Genomic DNA, 22,055 nt, shown 5'->3' with positions numbered 1-22,055 from the left:
GAATTACAGTTGATGTAAGTTAAACTTTAACAATACTGAACTATTTGACCAGTGGGACCTGGAAGTGAAATAAATCAACCAGAACCTTCACTAACAACACCAACATGTCACTCATCGATACTGTCTAGCAAACGTATATAACTTTGTACGTGTTTGATATTTCACCCATGTGAAGCAACTCAGTAAAGACAGATGTGACATACAGGGTATAATGCTATATCGCGTGTGTCACTTGACCAACTGACTAATAACGAATAAAGCATGTGGTCTTGGAACATTTATGAGTTTTGTTATGTTACACGGGTGCTGTCAAACTAGGTATAATACTGAATGTTAACATATATCTTTTATACGAACGGACAATCAGCAGTTATCAGTACGAATCGCAGCACCTAAATTTGTCAACTAGGCCATCCATGAATTTCATGAAGTTAAATTCTTCATGAACATGAAAGCCCTAGTCTTGTGTGTCGTTATGTACATATGATTTTAAAGTCAATTAATATTGACCTTATTTATTGTGATTATATACTCACGACCAGATGCTGCACACACGTGATATACGAGCGACGGAAGTCGATATTTCTTATGCTGGGAATAACTGTGTAGTACAGCTTATAGAGCCACTGGTGATACTGCATTGTCCCTCTGACTGCGTATGGCTTGAACTTGCCACCAAGAGGTTCATCCTCTGTTTCAATTCCAAGCTCGGCTGGGAACAAAACACAGAAAAAGGCTGAGAGGGCATATTGGAACACGTGCCATTCAGGATGGGACATTAAAGTCTGTCCGATATACAGTGTGTAATATAAGTTATTTATTAGGGCCTGACTTCCAACCTGCACAGCAGATCAGTATTGCTACACATATTTAATAAGTAGATCTCATTTCCCTGGTGAGTATACAACACAAGCTGCAAGATTCATGCGTTGTTCGAAAACGACGATCACCAAGCTGATGCAGCATTACAGGGTGACTGGTAGAACTGCAGACAGGCTACGATATGGAAGACCAAAACAGTTGGGCAAATTCGGAATTGGTAATGTGTGCTATTTTCTGATGAGAGCAGGTTCCAGCTGCTCAAAGCCGACGGGAGAACCCTGATGTACCGACCTTCTGGTTGTCAGTGATGGAAGTAATTGCCTAATTGCCTTCTATTGCCTTTAATGGCTAGAGACTAACAAGAGTCATCAGAAAGATGACATATCCCCCGGCAGCTGTCTGTCAAGAAACCACAAGTAAATGTGCAGTTCTGTATGTAATGAGTCAAGAGTTGAATGTTCTTGAAGAAGCATACATTGTTTACCCACAAAAGATCCACCATGGTCGCATCCATATGAAATAGAAAGTAAAACGTGTGTTTCTGTGTTTTTTTTTATGCAAACAACTGACAAATTACAAGAAACAATAACTAAACAAGCGTATAGTCAACGAAGTTATCGATATACCCCGCCCATTTTAACACGTTATGGGACCAAACCAGGTAACTGACCCAACATTTCTCTCAGCCCATATCAAAATAGCTGCAATGGAAATTATAAAATAAACATTTCTAAAACTCCTTAATATCAAATGGCATCAGTTCAGTATGTGCTTTATATCTAGACATACAATGTTTGGCAAGGAAATATTTAACAGTTTATTTGTTATACTCCATAAGTGGACCCACCCTATATTATAACTTAAATCCAACTTGTTGCCATGGAAACGTAAAAAATAAAAAATTCTAAAATTCCTAAATAGCAAAAGGCACCAGTTCAGTATGTGCCTGGGTTTTTGAGTTACGCTCCGGAAATGAACACCACCCTTACAGAACCAAAGTCCAAATTGTTGCCATCGAAACGTAAAAAATAAAGATTTCTAAAATTCTTAATATCAAAAGGCACCACTTCAGTATGTGACTGATAGATTTGCCAAGTTTCGATCAAATACACTGAATTGTTTTCGAGTTCTGCCCCGGAAAAGGAAATGATTACGGACGGACAGACGGACGGACCGACCGACAGACAGACTGGCTGGTCGCTATATCTCCCCGCTTTGTATGCCAGGGGGATAATAAACCTCTAGACTAAAACCTTAAACATGCGCAATCCGATCGACATAAACAGCAGCAGGGGTTGAAAGGTTTTCCTAATTTAGCTTTGACACTTCTATTATATCCGATGATGATTCCTGTGGGACAAACACATCTACGATTAATATTTAAGCAGTTGCAGACCTTTGCAATCACTTCAAATCACTAAAATCAACAGCTACTACGGTGCATGTGTCCACGTGCCGCGCGTCACACTCCAATACAGTGTCCTGTTTAGTGGCAATAGAGTCTTCTGTTCCAAAACACGTATTTGGTTGTGCAATTAGGCAGCAAGGTCTTAAACAACCCTTTTCAAACAGAGGTGAAGTGAAATGTGTTTAACGTCACATTCAAGGTGGTTGCACTTATGAGATGCCGCAGTTTAACATGTATACCCCACCCAGACACATATGCTGACTTCTAGCCGACCAATCCTTGTGTTAATCCCTTGATACCGAGCGCCAGACAGTGTAACAACAAGTACCATCAATTAACCTATTTTTGTATGACGCGGCCGGGGATCGAACCCACGGCCTTCCGTTCTCCGGGCAGACGCTCTATCCACTAAACCACGGAGCCATCAGAGTTGATTAGTGTGGTTCATAGTGAAACTATACTTAATTGTTATATACTGCTGCCTCGTCATCTAGAAGGGGCAACGATATATATAAGGTTACAATGATTTGTACATTTTGCATTATTGAGCAATAAATATGGAGCGTTTTATTAAACTTTACTTACACTCATGACTTGACATTCTTTCTTCAATCTTCATCATGATGCCAACTACGCATTGCTTAAAGGGGTCGGATGATCGTTCATTTGTTTTCTTGATAGCTAAATTACAAGAAACATAATGGGATAAACATGTATGAGTGAGTGAGTGAGTTGGGTTTAACGCCGCTTTTAACAGTATTCCAGTTATATCGCGGCGTCAGCTAAATGTGGGAGGAAAGCCCGAAGTGATGCAGGTCTCAGACGTTTACCACTTCGGTGAAACCCACGAGCACGGGTATGGTGCTGACAAACCTAGAAACATAATCGGGGCGAACCGAGATTCGAACCCACATTCATGGGTTTCTGGCGTGACCAAGGGACGCAACTCTGCACAGCGAATCGCGGTGCCTTAGACAACTGGGCCCCCCGTGCCCCCCGTAAACATATAGTCTTGCCAGTGCAAGACCTCGTACCATGTCGAAACGTCTGGCATTTGCAATACTAGAGTGGATTTGGAACATATATCTTCCACTTTCTAACGTGAAAAGGTAAGTGTTTGTTTATATAATGGTTGAATCATGTTTCCTGGTGTAACGCTTTACATATGTAACATCGAGTGTCAACAACCACGAAGTTACAGTGGAACCCAGGGCTATAAGGATGTTATACTTCAGAAATACAGACATAAATAGTTCAGAATTCTAAAAGAAATGCCAGGCTGGTTCGCCCCATGACATGTTTCTAAAGAAACCCAGAATTCAGATCTCCATATCACGGGAGTCGCCTTCTTCACAAAACTCTAGGCAAAAAATTATACTAATTTTGGTAATATGTTCATGGCATTTGGCATCACTTCAATTATAGAAGTTATCCATTCACAGGGCATGCCATGGCCAGACGTTTGCAAGAATCGGGACTGATCTACCTGGTCTCAGACGTTTACCACTTCGGTGAAACCAACGAGCACGGGTATTGTGCTGACAAACCTAGAAACATAATCGGGGCGAACCGAGATTCGAACCCACAATCATAGGTTTCTGGCGTGCCCAAGGGACGCAACTCTGCACAGCGAATCGCGGCGCAGCGAATCGCGGCGCCTTAGACGACTGGGCCACCCGTGCCCCCTAAACATGTATGAATAATTCTCTGTATAACTACTATTTCACATACAGGTTAATTATGTAAATAAATGAGTAAAACATGTTTTATGTTCACCTTTAAGTCTTAAATGTAATTCATTTGCACAACCTTCTAAAACACTATTGATATTTCATTTTTGGGGGGGACAATAGAAGGATGAATGTTGCCCAATTTTAAACATGCATATACCATGGTGAGTTAAGTATCATCATCTAAGTACCCTGGCCAGACCTATACTCGTTTTACAGATGGCCAAGCTCTGTATACCGTTGGGAGAGACACAACTTCCTGGGTTTCCTGGTTCAATAATACTGACACAGTTCTTTGAAAAGGTGCCTTTTTGCTATTTATTACCCTATTTTGAAAACAAATCGTGTAAAATCGAACATGTGATATTAATAATTAATTTGTGACATCATAAAATAAGGAATGAATAGTAAGAAGTCGGCTTATATAACCTTTAACAATGCAGAAAGGACATATCATTACTACTGTGGTTCAGGATAAGTGTTTTGTACGAATTACCTGTCTCCACGAAATAGGTGTGTTCATCAAGATTCTCCTTGTTCTTCCTGACTGTCACCAAGCCTCCTGTCGCATCCATGGTAGAACATAAGGTTTTGATGTGAGTAGTAGCCCCTCTCTTTAAGGTGGCTTCTTTCTTCTTCCCTACTCCGACGGATGCTGTCAGTCCCACCACCTGTAAAGTTGGTCAATGTTGTTTAACGCCGCAAATTTCAATATTCACACTTCCTCGAGATTGTTACATTTTGGTTGTGTGTTCTACATGTGACGACAACTACGCGACGATGTCCCTTCTTGGAGTCCATACATTCCAGCGAAATCACGTCGGTCTGTAAATAATCGAATCTGGCATCGAAACAGAGCAATGTCCTACCTACGATGACACGCAATCAAGCCACCGAGGCTGACTATCCGATCCCATTAAGTCGCCTTTTAGGACTAGCATAGCAATCCTAGGGTCCATAAGATAAGTTTAGCTCGACAAAAGAATATCGAGATATAAATGTATTCAAATATTGTGAACTGGTTTGTTGATCCTAAAGATTAATATAATAAATAGATAAAACTTTGTTCCATATATGGAAAAAACGTTAGTTATCAGAGCAACAGTAAAATTATTGATAGATTTAGTGATCTACATGTATATAAAATTCGGGTTTGTTTTGTTTTTCGCTTTTTTTGGTTATAGCTTCCGTGCGTTATGCCCGAGTCCCGGATTCGGTTTGTTGATGTGGGGGCAATATGTGAATATTATAGAATAGAAATATACTTGCCCTTAAAATAAATGCATCTGTGGTATTTGACAAATTATTCTCTGACTTAAACAAGGCTTACAAGCGATGCATGGGACATGTGTGTTTGGCAGATTACACAGTGAAACATAATTCACCAAACGTTAATGGAGACGTCTTTACACGTAGCGGTTAAGCCACAATCTCAAGCACGACAGTCATAAGGCCAAGTACCGCGTGTGCCCACCACTGGCCTGAATAACTGCAGGGCACCTCCTGTCCATGGAACCAAAAATCCTGCGGATCACATCTTGTAGAATGTCATCACATTCTTCCCGAAGAGTCCTGCTTATCGCTGCAGATACAGTGGCCCTGTTTAACGTTGACGTCGTTCTAGCTCATTCCACATATGCTCATTGTGGGTGACGTTGACGGCCACGGTATTACGTGTATGTTCTGAGCTCAAAGGAAATCATTTGTGTGTGTGGACGATCATTGTCATACTGAAAAACGACCTTCTTGTCTACATCCAGTTTAAAGCTCCTCCCATAGCGGATACACATACATACTCTCTCTTTTGAAGAAGGAAACAGGATTCGTTACTTTATCTAACATTGGGGAAGCCACTGCAGCCTCTGAAGTCAATGTCCTTGAGAAAAAATAATGCACACAAAGGGCCTTCTTGCACGGATTCCGCAGGTCGTAAACGGTTATTGTGCAGATATATATTTATGGGGCGTCAAACAATCATTTGTTTTGCTGTGTTCGTCGCAGGCTAGGGTGTGTCCTGTTTCGAACTATTGGCTGCTTTGGTGATGTGTGGTCTCCCTGAGTGTCCACGATCTGTGGTAGTTGTCAGGTTGCCGACATCGTGCCCAAAGGCAGAAAATTGTATTCTTGGCATTGTTGAAATTGACTTGCATTGACACCGATGCTTGTGATGTGCCAACTTCAGGTTTACCAATGGAGTTATTTCTCGCATAAGCCATGGCAATGCTGGGTCTTAAATCAAAGCTGACACTGGCAATTTAAACTGAACATACAACTCGAATGCCTTGCTTGATCTTGTCAAGTGTTTTGATGAAACTGTAGTTGTTGCCATGGAAACAAATTGGATATTGACATTTATTTCTAAGCTAGAGACCCGACCCTATCTTCACTACATACACACCCAACACACGCACTACATCCATGCCACACACACACACACGCACGCGCGCACACACACACACACCACGCCCAACAGATACACATATCTGCCACAACATGCACTGCACACCAAACTTACACCCAAAACCCAACACACACACATACCATCCTAAAACACACAGCCCCACTCCCAACACACACACACACACCACCCCCAAACACCTACAAAACACAAACACCCACCCCATTATACACACATACACACCACTCACAACACACAGTGCAAACACACACAAAACCACTACCTCAACACCCACACCAGCCTCAACACACCCTACCCTAAATACACACGCAACCACCAGGACATACGCACAACACCAACACACGCAATCCCCAACGCACACAGACACACACTCATATAAACACTCCACCCCAAACACACACACTACCCTCAATACGCATACCCAACCCTCAACATACACACAACACCAACATATGCAATCCACAACCCATCCCAAACCCGAACACACAGATACACATGCACACTCCAATCCCAACGCAACCCCAACCACTCAAACACACAAGCCCCGACATACACATCCTATCCCCAACACACACACACACCCTATCCCCAACACACAACCCTCAATACAAACACACACACTACCCCAAAATACAAACATACACACACGACCCCCAATACTCATACCTACACATCACCCTAACAACACTCACACACCACTCCCAACAACACACATACAGACACACCGACCCCTAAACACACACATCGCACATCACAGAAGTGTGTGAAGATAGGCGTCTTTCCAGGATACTTAATGTCAAAGAAGATTTACAGTTGGAGATGACAAGACACACAACCCCACTCCCAACACGCACGCACGCAGGCACGCACGCACGCAAACAACACACTCACAACCACTACCTCCCCCCACATCACACAAGTGTTTGAAATCTTGTTCATAAATGAAATCGAGATGCTGGTGATGTTGAACTGGCTCAAAGTAAACCCGAGAAACTCTGAAGATTGTGATGTCTTTCTAGAATACTTAATGTCAACGGGCTTTACCGTTTCAGGTGTCACATACCTGAGGCAGACGTGTCACTCCTTCCAGTTTCCGGTCGATGTAGATAGCCATGATCTTGCTGGTAGGGTGTTTGGACAGCACGTGGTGACATTCGTCAAACACAAGCAATGTGAATATCGACAAGGAGTCGATGGCTTTGTCTGCTATGGCATCTACAATGATCTGAGGCGTCATGAACAGGATGTCAGTTCTGAAGAGTGGAAGACAGGGTGAGTGAAGGCATTTGATGTTTTCTTCACTTTCAATGAGGCCTAGGTAATGCATTTAGTACAATGAGACAGGGTAATTAGGAAAATCATATACTAGTAGATTAAAATACGTTTGTTTGTTCGTTCGTCGTTTTACGCCGCACTATTTCAGCTATATGACAACGGTCTGTAAATAATCGAATCACGTCCAGACAAACTAGTGACAGGCTTCATTAGCATCTATCTACGCAATTGGGATACGATGGCATGCTTCAACCAAGTCACTGAGACTGAAGGGGCGGTCGGGTAGCCTAGTGGTTAAAGCGTTCGCTCGTCACGCATAAGACCAGGGTTTGATTCCCGAGGCGGGTACAATGTGTGAAGCCCATTTCTGGTGTCTCCCACTGTGATATTGCTGGCATAGTTTGTATCATAAACTGATATAGATTGATAATAAATTGACTTAACACTACAAATCTTTCAGTTATATCACGGCGTGTCAGCTTGATTTTGTGGAGTGAGTGAGTGAGTATGGTTTACGCCGCTTTTTTAGCAATATTCCAGCAATATAACAACTTCTCACATTGTACCTATGTGGGGATTTTGGAGGAGAGCTCAAAGTGAGGCAGACGTTTAGTAATACCCTTTTGCTTAACCAACGAGCACGGGTTGAGGCTGATCGATAAGCACTGTGATCTACACTTTGATGGTTTGTGTGGTATATACAATTTGTGTCTTTCAGGATAATGGACCATAAAGATACAGATAATGCAAATTAAGCACACATCTCCATATTGGTTTGAATTTTCAGCTTGATTAAGCAGGGTTCCGCCACATATAATATTGGTACATTAAGAAGATCCAGCCTTTTCTCTCTAAATTAAATCACGGTTTTTTTTATTCCTGAGATGCATGTTCCTGGTTTTGTATTTCCCTTTACGAATTCCACTCACTCTTTTAGATACTTCCATGACAACCAGTACTGCTATCGTCAATAGAAATGATGACACTGATCTTCAAAGACCTACTGGTATAGGTCTAGTGTTTACAAACTGCGATAAAACTCTGTCTGCACTCACTGTCTGATTAAATCCCCAAGGGGTATTTTGCTCTTATCCTTCGTCTCTCCAACAATCATCCCTGTCTTGACTGACTCTTCAATGTGTCCCTTACACATGTCATGCTGTTGGTCTACCAGTGTCACCTCATTGGCAAAAAAAGCAACTTTCCCGCGACCTTGCATCTTCTGAAGGTGCTCCTGTTCAGAGAGAATACGGTTATCATTTTCAGATTACCAATCATGAGCGCACTGTATTGTCTATATGGTGACCTTTCATCATATGTATACGCCGCCACCTCAGTAACGACTGAATATTATAATGATATTCGACCATTCTTCCACGCGAGTCTGCGCACATCATTGTGTACAGATAACTTAAAATTGTAAAATATTTGCTTTCATTGTGTAACTACCTGCATGATTCTGAGAGCCACCACTGTCTTTCCGCATCCTGTAGGCGCTATAATGATGGCATTGCTCCCGTCAGCGACCGCATTGACCAACTCGTCTTGGTATGGTCGGTTTTCGAGAGGTTTGAAGACGTTAGCTCGTGTCTCCATTAGTTCATGTGAAACAAAGTCATGATCATTAAGGTCTTGTAGTGCGTTTTCCTCAATACTTGATACCAAACTCACATCGTCAATGTCTGAAAGAACATGTATCAACACCTAGTCATTACATTAAGAAATAAACCAAATTTTATATCTAAGTAAAATGTCACAAATAATCATATTTTTTACCAGTGAGTGAGTGAGTGAGTTAAGTTTTAAGTCACATCGGCAATATTTCAGCCATATCGTGACTATCAAGATTAAAGATTATAAATACTTTGAAACGTATAAAAACCTGCCAACGACGGGCAGTAAAACTACTAGACATATCACAGAGAAATATTTAAAACTAGTATTGAATCATAAAATGGATACTACGATACATAACAATACATTATAAAATCAGGCTATTGATCTCCAACAACTGAAGGAAGATCACCATACTGGGGTCCATGGGGACTTACAGTACTTTTGCTACCTGCATGGACCCCAGCCGGATTTACATCAGCCCTTCAGCTGTTGGCGATTATTGGGAAATTTAGCCAAATTAAAAGAACACATATGCTACGATTAAAACTATAGTAGGAATAACATACTTTGAATATTTTGGACTTACGATACCCTCTCAGGGGGACAATAATATTACACTACGTTAACCACCTTCGAGGATACAGCCACAAACATTCATAGATATCAATGTATTCTACTTATGGTAAAATATCATTTATTTTTATACAAAACAAATTATCATTTGTGTAACGAGAATGGCCAATACGACATCGTCTTAATACGACCTCTTCAATTCTGGACTGACAACCCAAGTAGGTGTAACCGATTTTTGGCTTAATGTCATGTAATTTATTTATACCTACCTGGGTGTCCCACTTCTTTTGCATCAAGTCTCGTATGTAACATCTAATTACAGATTTGATATCGCTATAAGAGACAAGAAGTGGCGTCACAGATTTGTTGAGTGCTGCCTTCGCAGCAGCATTGGCCATTGTGTTCTCAGTGATTCCGACATGGCTGGGCAACCAACAGAAAACGATGTCGTATTGGCCAGTAGCAAGATGATTAAACAATTCAATAATTTCTTTTAAAATTGGATGTGTGGAAGACATGTTTTTTATAGCCTGAAGGCAAGAAAGAGAGTCTGAAAAAATGATGAATTCTTTATGTTTAGTTTGATTGTTGATATAATTTAGTGCTGTTAGAATAGCATTTGCTTCTGCTGTGAAAATAGAACAGTTATCTGGTAACCGGGAATAGATAGTCCTGGATCCAATGACGGTGGCGCTGGCAACAGCGTCACCATCCTTGGATCCATCTGTAAATATAGATTTATAAGTATCATATGTGCCTCGTAATTCATTATATTGCTGTTGATAAATTAGTTGATTCGTGTCGGATTTCATGAGATGAGATAATGTTAAGTCCACCTCTGGCTTCACTAACTGCCATGGTGGAGAAGAGAAAAGCTGAGTTTGGGCAATGTTTCCCAGATTGATTTGCGCAGCAGAAATATCAGATTGTAATCTTATTCCAAGTGGTGGAATAAGAGAAGATTTTTTATTACAGAGATTTTCGTAAAGTGGATTAAATCCCCAGTCATACGCTGGATTAGATTTAGTAGAACGTTATTTAGAGATATACTGTAAAGATAATTTAATGCGTCGGTGTTTAAGGGATGGCTCATCAGCCTCCACATACAAACTGTGAATAGGTGAAGTTCGGAAGGCTCCAAGACAAAGCCTCAGGCCTTGGTGATGAATAGTGTCTAATAATCTTAAATTGCTCTTACAAGCCCCACCATAGATGATGGAGCCTTAATCAAGTTTAGAGCGTATAAGAGCTCTGTATAGTTGGAGTAGGGTTTTCTGATCCCCTCCCCACTTGGTATTAGAGACAACTTTTAACAAGTCTAGGGCTTTCAGACATTTATTCTTTAAGTATTTTATATATGTGGTAAAAAGGTTAAATGATGATCAAAAATTATACCCAAAAATTTCGCTTCTTTTACAACTTTAATGGGGGAGTTATCTAATATTAGTTCTGGGTCTTTGTGAGGTTTATATTTTCTGCAAAAATGAATACAGTTAGTTTTAGATTTGGAAAATTTAAAGCCATTTTCTAAACACCATTTTTGGATTTTATTTAAACACAATTGCATTTGCCTCTCAATTGTATGCATGTTCCTACAACGGCAAGAAACATTAAAGTCATCCACAAACAACGATCCATCAATTGAATCGTTTAAAACCTTTGCTAAACTGTTGATTTTGATGCTAAACAAAGTGACAGACAAAATACTGCCTTGTGGGACACCCTGATCCTGATTATAATGATCAGACAGGGTTGAACCCACGCGGACTTGAAATTGCCTGTCAGTTAAAAACTTGGATATAAATTGAGGCAAACGGCCTCGCAATCCAAAGTCATGTAAATCTTTTAAAATTCCGTGCTTCCATGTAGTGTCATATGCTTTTTCTAGATCGAAAAAGATAGACACTGCATGTTGCTTATTTACAATGGCATTCTTAACGAATGACTCCAGTCGAACTAAGTGGTCAATGGTACTGCGATTTTTACGGAATCCACATTGGATATTTGTGATTAAGTTATTGGATTCTAAGTACCAGGTTTATCTGTTACTGACCATGCGTTCCATGGTTTTGCAAACGCAACTAGTCAATGAAATTGGTCGATAATTGGAAAGATCAGTATGATCACGTCCAGGTTTAGGTACGGGAACAATGATAGCTTCACGCCATGAAGAAGGAAATTCTCCTGACGTCCATATTTTATCAAATATCATCAAGAGGGTTTCTAAACAGGATTGCGGTAAATGTTTTAAGAGTTGATAATGCATATTATCAGACCCTGCAGCAATGTCATGAGCTTGCCCAAGGGCAGTATTGAGTTCATGAATGGAAAAGATTTCATTGTAATCCTCCCCATTATCTGAATTAAAATTTATAGGTTTCTTTTCTTGCTGCTTTTGATATTTTTGAAATTTATTTTTGACCAGAGCAGGGATGAATTTCTCATGCCACAATCAACACGGATACGTTTCATATCTATTATTCCTGAGATGACATCACAGGTAAGTTGAGGTGAAATGGGGTTTAACGTTGTGTTCAATATTATTGCACTTGTAAAACCGTTTGTGTGTGTTTGTACTACTCTGGACTAACGGCAAATTTATTGTGCTAGCCCACTGAGATACCATGCCACGGTTTAACATGAATACCCCACTCAGACACAGTGAACTGACTCCGAGCCGATTAGTCCTTGTTTCAGCCCCTTAATACTGAGCGCCATGCATTTAACGTTTTTTTCGTATGACGCGGCCGGGGATCGAACCCACGACCCTCCCCTCTCCGGGCAGGCGGTCTGATGGCATCATAACACATACCTCTTGGAATGTCTAAAGTCTTCTCCACCCACTTGTCAACCATGCGTAGGTCCTTAAGAGGCAGTCCTAAAACGTCACCACGTCTAGGCCCTGTCTTTTCAAGATATGTAAATGGACGTTTTGTTTCATCTTCATCTGGGATTAGATCCAAATTATTTTTCAAGCTGTAAGCGGCACCTGAAGCTTAACAAACACACATCGGTAAAGCACAGTGTAAATCAAGTATGTATTTGCGGGCTGTTTAAAATACAGTAAGCTTTAAGATTTAACTGAGGGAAGTGTAAAATAAAAAGCACCAGTTAAAAATAAACATATGTTTCCACTGTTTTAGAAGATGACATTGCACATGACATGGACCTGTTAAATGAAAAAAAACTGTATACAATTTGTTTACAATTATCAGGCATTAAGATACGACGTTCTAGTGTATCCTTGTAATAATAAAACTATGCTGATGGTTGGTGATGTTTCTCGATTGAGAAAAGTGAGTGAATGTTAATTTCATTACGTACGTTGACACACATGTAGCCATGTTATATATTAAGACCATCTGATTCTCATTCTAGTCGTTTGTATTGCAACCATGGGCACCGAGGAACTATTATGACCCGAAAATTAAAAAAATCCGAATTTAAGGAGATCATATAAATGATGATGAGTGTAAACATTTGGAGATTTGGTCAGAATTAATAAACATGATATCATTTATGTTGTTACAAACCTGACAAGTTATTCATTGACACTGTGTCATCACTTCTTGTTTCGTATTCAGATGAATCGCAACCGTCAGCGGAACCTGGATAACCTGGTACGAAGTTATATAGATAACAACATTCAAGACACATTCTTATATGCTTACGACAAGTACCTGAATACAAAAAGGAATGGTTTGAATTCATTATCCTTTAAGGATTTGGAGCTATACATTATGGTTCCTGCTGTCTCCACTGACATGAAGTGGTTAAGTGACCACTAGCACGTTCTATGCAGAAGTAGCATCCACTCACTGACATCTCCTTCGATCCATTCAACCAGTTCGTCAAAACCATTATCCCGAAGAAGCTGCAGAAATTGCTTGAGCCAGTTCTTCTTCCGGCGAGGAAGAATCATCAGAACCAGCCACCTGGCAGCAGGGATCCTGCCTGTTGTTGTCGCTATGTTTCTCAGGCGCTGTCCGTCTTCTTTATCTGGTACAATAAAGGACATAGTAAGGACTCATTTTGACCCACACGACTTTGATGATGTGATACGTTGGCATACCCTCCATCAGTTGTGTTCACATATTTTCAACACGTGCATATTTTGGAAATGAAGAACAAGGAATTAACCATTGTAAATGCGAACTTGCAATAAAAAAACATTTTACGTTGTCAATTGATTAAGATATAAGTGTATCTTTCAACCTATTGCAACTTGTTCCTAAAAAGTGAAAAGCGAAGATAATTAGTCATCACTAGAAGCGGTCTTCGGAAGTGATGAGAACCTACCCAACCAGTTGCCCTGAACGAGACATGGATAGAGAGCTTCTACATCAATTCTATTACTGATGTCCTCAACAAAGAATTTCATCAGTCTCATGTGTTCTCCGTCTTTATGAAGATCCGTTTCCCCCTTCAGGAATTCTGCTAAAGCATCATAACCTGAAATCATAAGTATCAAATATGCTTGTCTTCTTTAGTTATGTAAAATTCGGCGAAATATATGAAAATTTATATTTTATTGAAACCCAATCTAATATGATGAATCCACATGTTTTGAGTAAGAATATATACTTATATCCACAATTGTGTTCTAAACTAGATTTGATCATGTTCAAGCTGTTGTGACCAAGTTCTTGTGCAGTCTGATAATGTTCTAATATCGAACGTAGACAGTTCTAATCGGCAAATACAAATATGCATCGATATGTAGACTATCGATATGTCAATGCATTCACGCGCAAGTATTCCTGTTTAAAGGGTTGTTTATTTTGCGGTATCTAATGGTATTTTGACCAATCAGAATCAAGCATTCGTCAGTGTCATTGTAGAATTACTACTCGACTAATGATAAACAGAAATGCATTAAAAACATTTAAATGTGGACGGGTTCCTACCATTCTGTTCCAGCAGTTGCATGAACAGCACATAGTCCCGGGGATCTCTCCGTTCCTTGAGGTAGTCCAGGAATATTGTCGTAGCTTTCATCTGTTGATCCTGATTTTCATTTTCCAGTATGTCTCGGATTGTCTTCTGAAAACCTGTGGTGAGTCATTAGTCATCAATAGACGATTTATTAAAGAAAAGCTAAATAAAAGCGACAAAAGCCTTTCCATAATTATAAGACATATCTGCCAATGCATCGTACAATTATGACTATATCATAAACATGTGTACATGAATCAATATCACACAGAGATGATCCCTTGGGGTTCGCGAACAGGTGAGCGTTTCCTGCTCCAACGGGATCCCGTCACAAAAACACGCAAAGGCAAGTCACTTGTTTATCAGAAAACACGTCGGTTGTACACCTGAATAAAAAAAGCTAATTAGAACCTATCAAGTTTGTTGCAATTGTACTAGCTTAGTTACACATTGAGTCGGAATCCTATTTTTCAATTTTGCATGGATTTACAATGGCAGGCAAAAACGTCCTAAGCCTGACCACCTTACAACCATGGGCCATAATTAAGTGAACTAGTCATGTAGTACATTGTTTGAGTACTTCAAGTGTATTTGGTCTGTTGAGGCCGTTTGTATATTTTTGTGACAGCCAGTTGAACGCGATAGGGGTCCAAATGGACACAGAAATGGAAAAGAACGAGAACCAAGCAGTCAAAGTTTTTGTATGGGGATGAGTGCCTTAGCTATTCCACTTTCAATCGTTGGGCAGCTATGTTTAAGGCTGGGAGAACAAGCCTTGATGATGACCCTAGGTCTGGACGTCCCTCAACGTCCATCGATGAAGATTCAATCAGGTAGATAGAAAAAACTCCTATTTTCAGATAGACGTATTACCATTGCTGAAACTTGAGGAAGACACAGGTCTAAGCCACTGAAACAGTTATTCGTGAACATTTACAGATGAATAAGATACTGCTCGTTGGGTGACAAAGTTTCTAAATTCTGATCTTAATGAAAAAAAGAACTGACATTGCCAGATAGAGTTTAGTGCTAATTAAGAAAGATTTCGTCAAATTCAAAAAGAGACTTGTAACGGATGATGAAAAATGGGTCTACCACTATGATCTCGAGTCAAAACGTCGATCCATGGAATGGCATGTCTTCAAGTTCAGTGAAGAAGGTTATGGCCACTGTATTCTGTGATGCAAAGGGTGTGATCCTTGGTGATTACTTAGAAAGTCTGAAGACGATTAGGTGGCACCCTTTGATTGTGGGTTCGAATCCTGGTTCGCCCCGATTATGTTTCTAGGTTTGTCAGCAACATACGTGGGTTTCACCGAAGTGGTAAACGTCTGAGACCTGCATCACTTTGGGCTTTCCTCCCACATTAAGCTGACACACCGTGATATAACTGGAATACTGTTAAAAGCGGCGTTAAACCCAACTCACTCACTCAGATGCCTACAATGCTGATTTGCTCCATCGCCTGAGAGATTCTATCAAGGAAAAGCGGCGAGGAATGCTGACTGCCGCTACTTTTTCGTGATAATGCCTCTTCTCACACCTCTCGACTTGCAAAGGCTGTTGTGCGACAATGTTGGTACGAGGAGCTTCTTCACCCTTCGTACTCGCCAGGCCTGGCACCAAATAATTTCCTAAACTGAAAGAAGATCTCCGTGGAAAGCGCTATGACGACTACGATGACATCAAAGCTGCCGTGAAACGTTTTCAAAGAAATTTTACTTTGGAATACTGTTTGTGTTCATTATTTCGTGTCCGAGAAAATAACATAACAACTAATTTGTGAACTGCTGCGTTGGTGCCCATTTCTTCCATTCCCTCTGAATGTCTGTGCTTCCAAAAGCAAAAAAAAACGTGTAATGAGCGTCATTACTTGTATTCATTACAGTTGGGAATGGGGGTTTGGGGGTTTACGAAATCAAAATATAACGACTATATATTATTCTACATACCTATCGATTTTTGGTTTAATTGATACGAAACAATGATATGTCGATGTGGCCATATTATTTGAACTATCGTGTACTCTGGGCCACGATACCATCAACAATGAATAAACTCTTTTATCATACCTCCATGTTAGAGTGATGATATCTGATTGGTCCATGTGATCTTGATAAAATACTGTGTAACACGCCTTGGAGGGTTATACATTTCTCACCGGGGAATTAAATCTCTTATACCCCGCCACGAGCAATACAGGCTTAACGTTGATTTCTCAGATTCAGAATAAATCCCTTATACCCCGCTTCAAAGCAAAAAGCCGCTTTTTTCAGAATCAGTGGACGTCACGTGACACAGCACAAGTTAACTTCAGCTAAATCTAACAGCTGTTTCCTATCAATTTTGAATTCGTGTTAATTCTTTTACAATGTCACATTTAAACGTGTCGGTAAAATGAAATTCGTTGTAGCAGGATTACTCGGGGTACATGGGGTTTTATGCGTCCCGCGTTGGGTTTTATACCACGATCCGGAGGAGGCTCGTGGTAAAGAACCTAACGCGGGACGCATGAAACCCCATGTACCCCTAGTAATCCTGCTAGAACTTATAATGTTGCAATTTAGATGGGAGGCCTACGTCTGACAGCAACAGCCATAGGCTCACTTGGACCTTTATGGGATGACAAAGGGGTTTGAACACTAACAAGTGTTTGTTCAAGCCTTAGGCCTTACATGCACAGTAAGAACCCGAATCGATTAGCTGCTTGCTGACATTGAAAACGAACTGCATTTCTATGAAACGAAACCGAAATTAGGCCCAACGTTGCCAAAGTTGTCAACTGTCAGATCCAGCAATGTCGTAGATCGATAGCTACGAGTCACGCGTTCATAAACAACCTACAAAAGTCCTATCCTGGCTATGCACCGGCCTTGAGTAGCTCCGTCAGAGTGTCAATTAAGAGATATTGTTGACATCTTATACCCTTTTTCTCCAAACTATGGTACAACTTTATGAAGGCGTGTATCGTAAAGCTATGTATTAGCGATCAGTGGGTGTCAAATAGTAAACGAATTCGCATCTTGCCACGTCGGCGAGAACAATACGTACATTGTTAGACCAAAAGGGGAGCAACCATTTGATTTCAGGAGGGGCGGGCGGGATTTTGGTTTTAGATCAGCATTAAAATAGGGTCTTTATTATTATTTCACACACCTCCTACTGAAAATCAAATGGCTGCACCTGAAGGCACTTACTTGCAGGAAAACACATATGTCCGATGAATGAACCACATCGAACCTTCCTTATGATCATTTCCCGATATATATCAACACTCTCCACCAGAAAGGCTGTGTTGTTTACACTGGCACTACGTACAGGGACCTCCAATGCCGCTTCTGCCATAATGGCAGGGTGTTTAGAAGGTGAGCTGCGGTCCAAAAAGGTCTGGTCACAAGCAGGGGTATGTGCCTCGGCCCTTGGCCTTTCACGACTGTCGATCGAAAACGACTATCTAATTTTAGCATACTGGGAAATCCACTACATTTCCCGGCCTATGGTTGGATAGTGATTGGTTGTTGTCGCATGTCAAAGTGACATAGTGGTACACAGCGCGAGTAATGGGCGAGGTGTAGTGTTTAAAATGTTGGATTTTAATGAAAGGAGGTATTCATTACGTTTTTGCCAGTGTACATCGCTGATTGTCAAACGTATCTTTTGAACAGTGCCTGAACCATTACGTAAAACATTTCTACAAATTATGTTGAAATTAAATGAATTTTAAAATGCTGGAGGTCCCTTTGCAGAGTCCCTAAGCTGCGTCTGGTTATATGGGTTTGAATATAGACGATTATGATCTCGGACTAATCCTAATCTCTACCCGATGACTTGTGCTTGGTGGGCTGGGTGAGCTGGGATTTAAACAAAATATAAATATTTTGTTCGCTCGTAGTATCTTTTTTCCATCTGGGCCCATTTTTATTCTAATTCGGTATAAAGGCCATAGCCCCCGCACTCAGTAGGATTCATTTTACAGTGACAAACAGGTACAGTAATTTTACACATGGACATTGGCGCTTGTTGTTTAACGCCGCACTCAACATTATTCCAGCCATATGACGGCGGTCTGTAAATAATCGAGTCACGACCAGTCAATCCAGTGATTGACACCATGAGCATCGAACTACACAATTTGGATACCATGATATGTGTCAACCAAGTCAGCCAGTCCGTTAGTCGCCTCTTTCGACAAGCTTGGGTTATTGAAGACCAATTTCAACACGGATCTTCACGGGCCACATTGCAAATTACTTAATAGGAACATTCATTAAAATATTCTTCCCGTTACAAGATATTAACATTTTGAACTTACCCAAGTAAGGGGCATTCCATTAAAACTTCAGTATTTCTTGAAGCAGTGAAATATGGGCGTTCCAAAAAATATGGTTCCCTTCTTCAATTATTTCCAGCGTAGACAATTTACAGAGTTGATTACAACGAGCAATACTACGCCATCCAACATATATCATTAGTGAGTGAGTGAGTGAATATGGTTTTACGCCGCTTTTAGCAATATTCCAGCAATATCACGGCGGGAAACGCCAGAAATGGGCTTCACACATTATACCCATGTCGGGCATCGAACCCGGGTCTTCGGCGTGACGAGCGAACGCTTTAACTACAAGGCTACCCGACCGCCCCACATTTATCATTAATGTAATGTCCCCAATTCTTAATGTGACATAAAACGCGTCTTTATTCACGAACCGTGAATGTACTTAAATAAACCCAACTGCAACAAGTGATACTTATTCTTGATGCAGACCAAATTTACTCGATTCACAAATACCAATTTTGGTATTCAGGAATAAATTCCTATCAACAAATTCTTGTGTGATTCATACAAGACCAAACCGTCAGTGAATAATAATGCTTGTACAGTTTATGCTCATATTACACGATTACATTAATCTAAAGACTGACATAAATGATGACATTGGTTATGATATAAAACATATTTATTTCCATAAAGTGGAGGTATTGGCAAACAAGAAGATTTTGCTCATTTGAATGTCTCTCCCAAACATGATACACATACAAAATACAATGTATTGAAAATGACAGGAGAATAGCATACATTATATAACTGACATTAAAGCTAATTAGTGAGTGAGTGAGTTAAGATTTATAGTCACGTCGGCAGTATTTCAACCAAATCGTGCCTAAATCAAGCTGTACAAGAATAATATATCAATATAGACTATAAAATCTGTCGACAAAGGACAGTAAAATCACTAGACTATCACAGATATAGGTTAAAAACTAGCATGTTTCCATAAAAATGTGATTATTCTCAACAATACAATATAATATATATACTTGGGACCATGGGGACTTTCTTCACGGTTCCCCAGCAGGGTTTAAACCATCGCTTCAGCTGCTGGTGATTGTAGTCATTTTTAGCCACTAATTAAATTATTCTACGATTAAAAATTACGGTAGGAATTACAAACTGAATGATTTGGTCTTATTGTACCCTCTCAGGAGGACAATTTTACGGTACTTCAACCTCCTTCGAGGGCACAGCCTCAAACAATCTAGGTTAATAATTAAACACTACCATTTCATAAAAAGCAACTATATACATCAACATTTATCAATTAATTCTACTTCTTTAAAACTTATTGTTAAATGAGAACTGAGATTAAAAATATCCTTTATGGATGAAACTTTGAAATATTGATCACTTGTAATGGCAAAATCAATACAGTCAAGCAGAACGTGCTTGACTGTGATTCTCGGAGGATCCTCAGCTTTTAATAAATACTCGTGTGTATATCTTGAATGGCAAATACGACAGACAGACATACAGACTGTTTTTGAATGTATACCAAGGCTGTGAGGATAGATTTGACCTCAGCAGTGAATATAGAGCTGTTGTCTGGTATTCTAGAGGATAAATGTTTTGATCCAATGACGGTTGCAGATGCTACTTTTCCACCATCCTTGGATCTATCAGTAAAGATTGAACGGTGACTTAACTGTAAATATTCTTGTTGATATATGGGTGGATTAGTCTCAGATGTTATAAAACGTGTGAGGGAAATGTCTACTTCTGTCCTCACCAACCTCCAGGGAGGAGAAGACAAAAGGCGGTAAGGAGAGATGAGATCTAAATCTATATCAGCAGCAATAACATGTGATTTAATCGGAATTCCCAGCGGGGGAACCAGCTTTGGTTTTCTCTGAAACACTTCTTCATATAGGGGATGAAAAACGGAGTCATATGCAGGATTATAAGGGTCGGAGTGTAATTTAGTGATATATTGAAGAGACAATTTACGCAATGCACGAGCGATGGCATTCAAATGAGAGATATATGAAGTCGGTAAAATCACCATTCACACATGTGACACTTCGCCGTACTGCCATACACCAGGTGTGCGTATGGCTTAAAGTATGCTAAAGAGTGACAGTGTCCAAGAGAAAATTGTTTCCAAGAAGGCATTCCTGCTGGACCTTTTGCATCATGGAAAATGTGACGTAACTTGAAAGAAAATTAAACACTTAATAAATAATTAATTCGATGGTCAAGTGTTTGGACCTTAAGTTTGCAGTGTTTCGTAGACCAGTTTTCAGCTTGTAACATTCGTTTGTATACTTTCTTTTGTCCGGCAGTTTATATAAAAACTAACTTCATGTTAACTTTGAAGAATATTTGATTGTCACTGGACAGGCGAAATTGTTTCAAATTGCATTCATATTCATTAACATGACTGGTCGTTACTTTGTGCAGAGACCCGTGGGGAACATGGTTTGTATAGGTATGCAGTGCTCTATTCTGGAAAAAGGCGATTAAAATAGTCCATCCCACACCTACAGGAACATCGATGTATCTGCAGACTTCACGCAGTCATCAACAGCTGATTTTAGAGTTTATTTGTTTTCAAAGGAACAATTAAACCTACTTAGTATTCATAGCCATCAAGTCAGTACCTTTAAATTTGTGATGCTCCATTATTCGTTGGACGCAAAATACTGATATAAGCTGATAGAGTTAAATAATAATAATTCATTTTGGTAACAGATACATGGTGGCAGTGATGATATATGCGAGATACCCCTTGTTCTCAACATGAAATTGATGATCAAATTCTCGCAACGTATGTCCGGTGATGTAGATGTATTCCACCATGCCATTGATTAAAGACGAGTTTAAATATAATCAGGTTTTCAGAAACAATTAAGCAAGATCAGGGTGGTGCATCCGCCTCGATCTATATTGTAGCAAACCATGTACTTTTATACGCTGCATGCTCTACTTTCAGAGTTAAAG

The 22,055-nt window shown here is 40.1% G+C and overlaps 1 protein-coding gene across 1 annotated transcript in view; it reads right to left on the bottom strand.

Moving 5' to 3' along the window:
* The window catches only part of LOC124110410 (antiviral innate immune response receptor RIG-I-like), a 29,624-nt gene extending 11,407 nt beyond the window's left edge, over window positions 1-18,217 (bottom strand). Inside the window, exons 1-12 of the mRNA XM_046469762.2 lie at window positions 17,977-18,217; window positions 14,752-14,895; window positions 14,144-14,296; window positions 13,664-13,843; window positions 13,378-13,461; window positions 12,657-12,839; window positions 9,104-9,336; window positions 8,710-8,888; window positions 7,443-7,632; window positions 4,457-4,631; window positions 2,816-2,911; window positions 537-712 (exon numbers count right to left, since the gene is read on the bottom strand). Coding sequence (XP_046325718.2) covers window positions 537-712; window positions 2,816-2,911; window positions 4,457-4,631; window positions 7,443-7,632; window positions 8,710-8,888; window positions 9,104-9,336; window positions 12,657-12,839; window positions 13,378-13,461; window positions 13,664-13,843; window positions 14,144-14,296; window positions 14,752-14,895; window positions 17,977-18,124 — 1,941 coding nt within the window. The 5' untranslated portion in view covers window positions 18,125-18,217. The remainder of the gene's footprint in view (window positions 1-536; window positions 713-2,815; window positions 2,912-4,456; window positions 4,632-7,442; window positions 7,633-8,709; window positions 8,889-9,103; window positions 9,337-12,656; window positions 12,840-13,377; window positions 13,462-13,663; window positions 13,844-14,143; window positions 14,297-14,751; window positions 14,896-17,976) is intronic.
* Between the last annotated feature and the right edge of the window lie 3,838 nt (window positions 18,218-22,055).

This window comes from Haliotis rufescens, unplaced genomic scaffold (genome assembly GCF_023055435.1).
Source record: "Haliotis rufescens isolate VD_foot unplaced genomic scaffold, xgHalRufe1.0.p SCAF_15, whole genome shotgun sequence".
Lineage (NCBI taxonomy): Eukaryota > Metazoa > Mollusca > Gastropoda > Lepetellida > Haliotidae > Haliotis > Haliotis rufescens.
The sequence above is the reverse complement of the archived record's forward strand: the minus strand, read 5'-3'. Positions and strand labels throughout refer to the sequence as shown.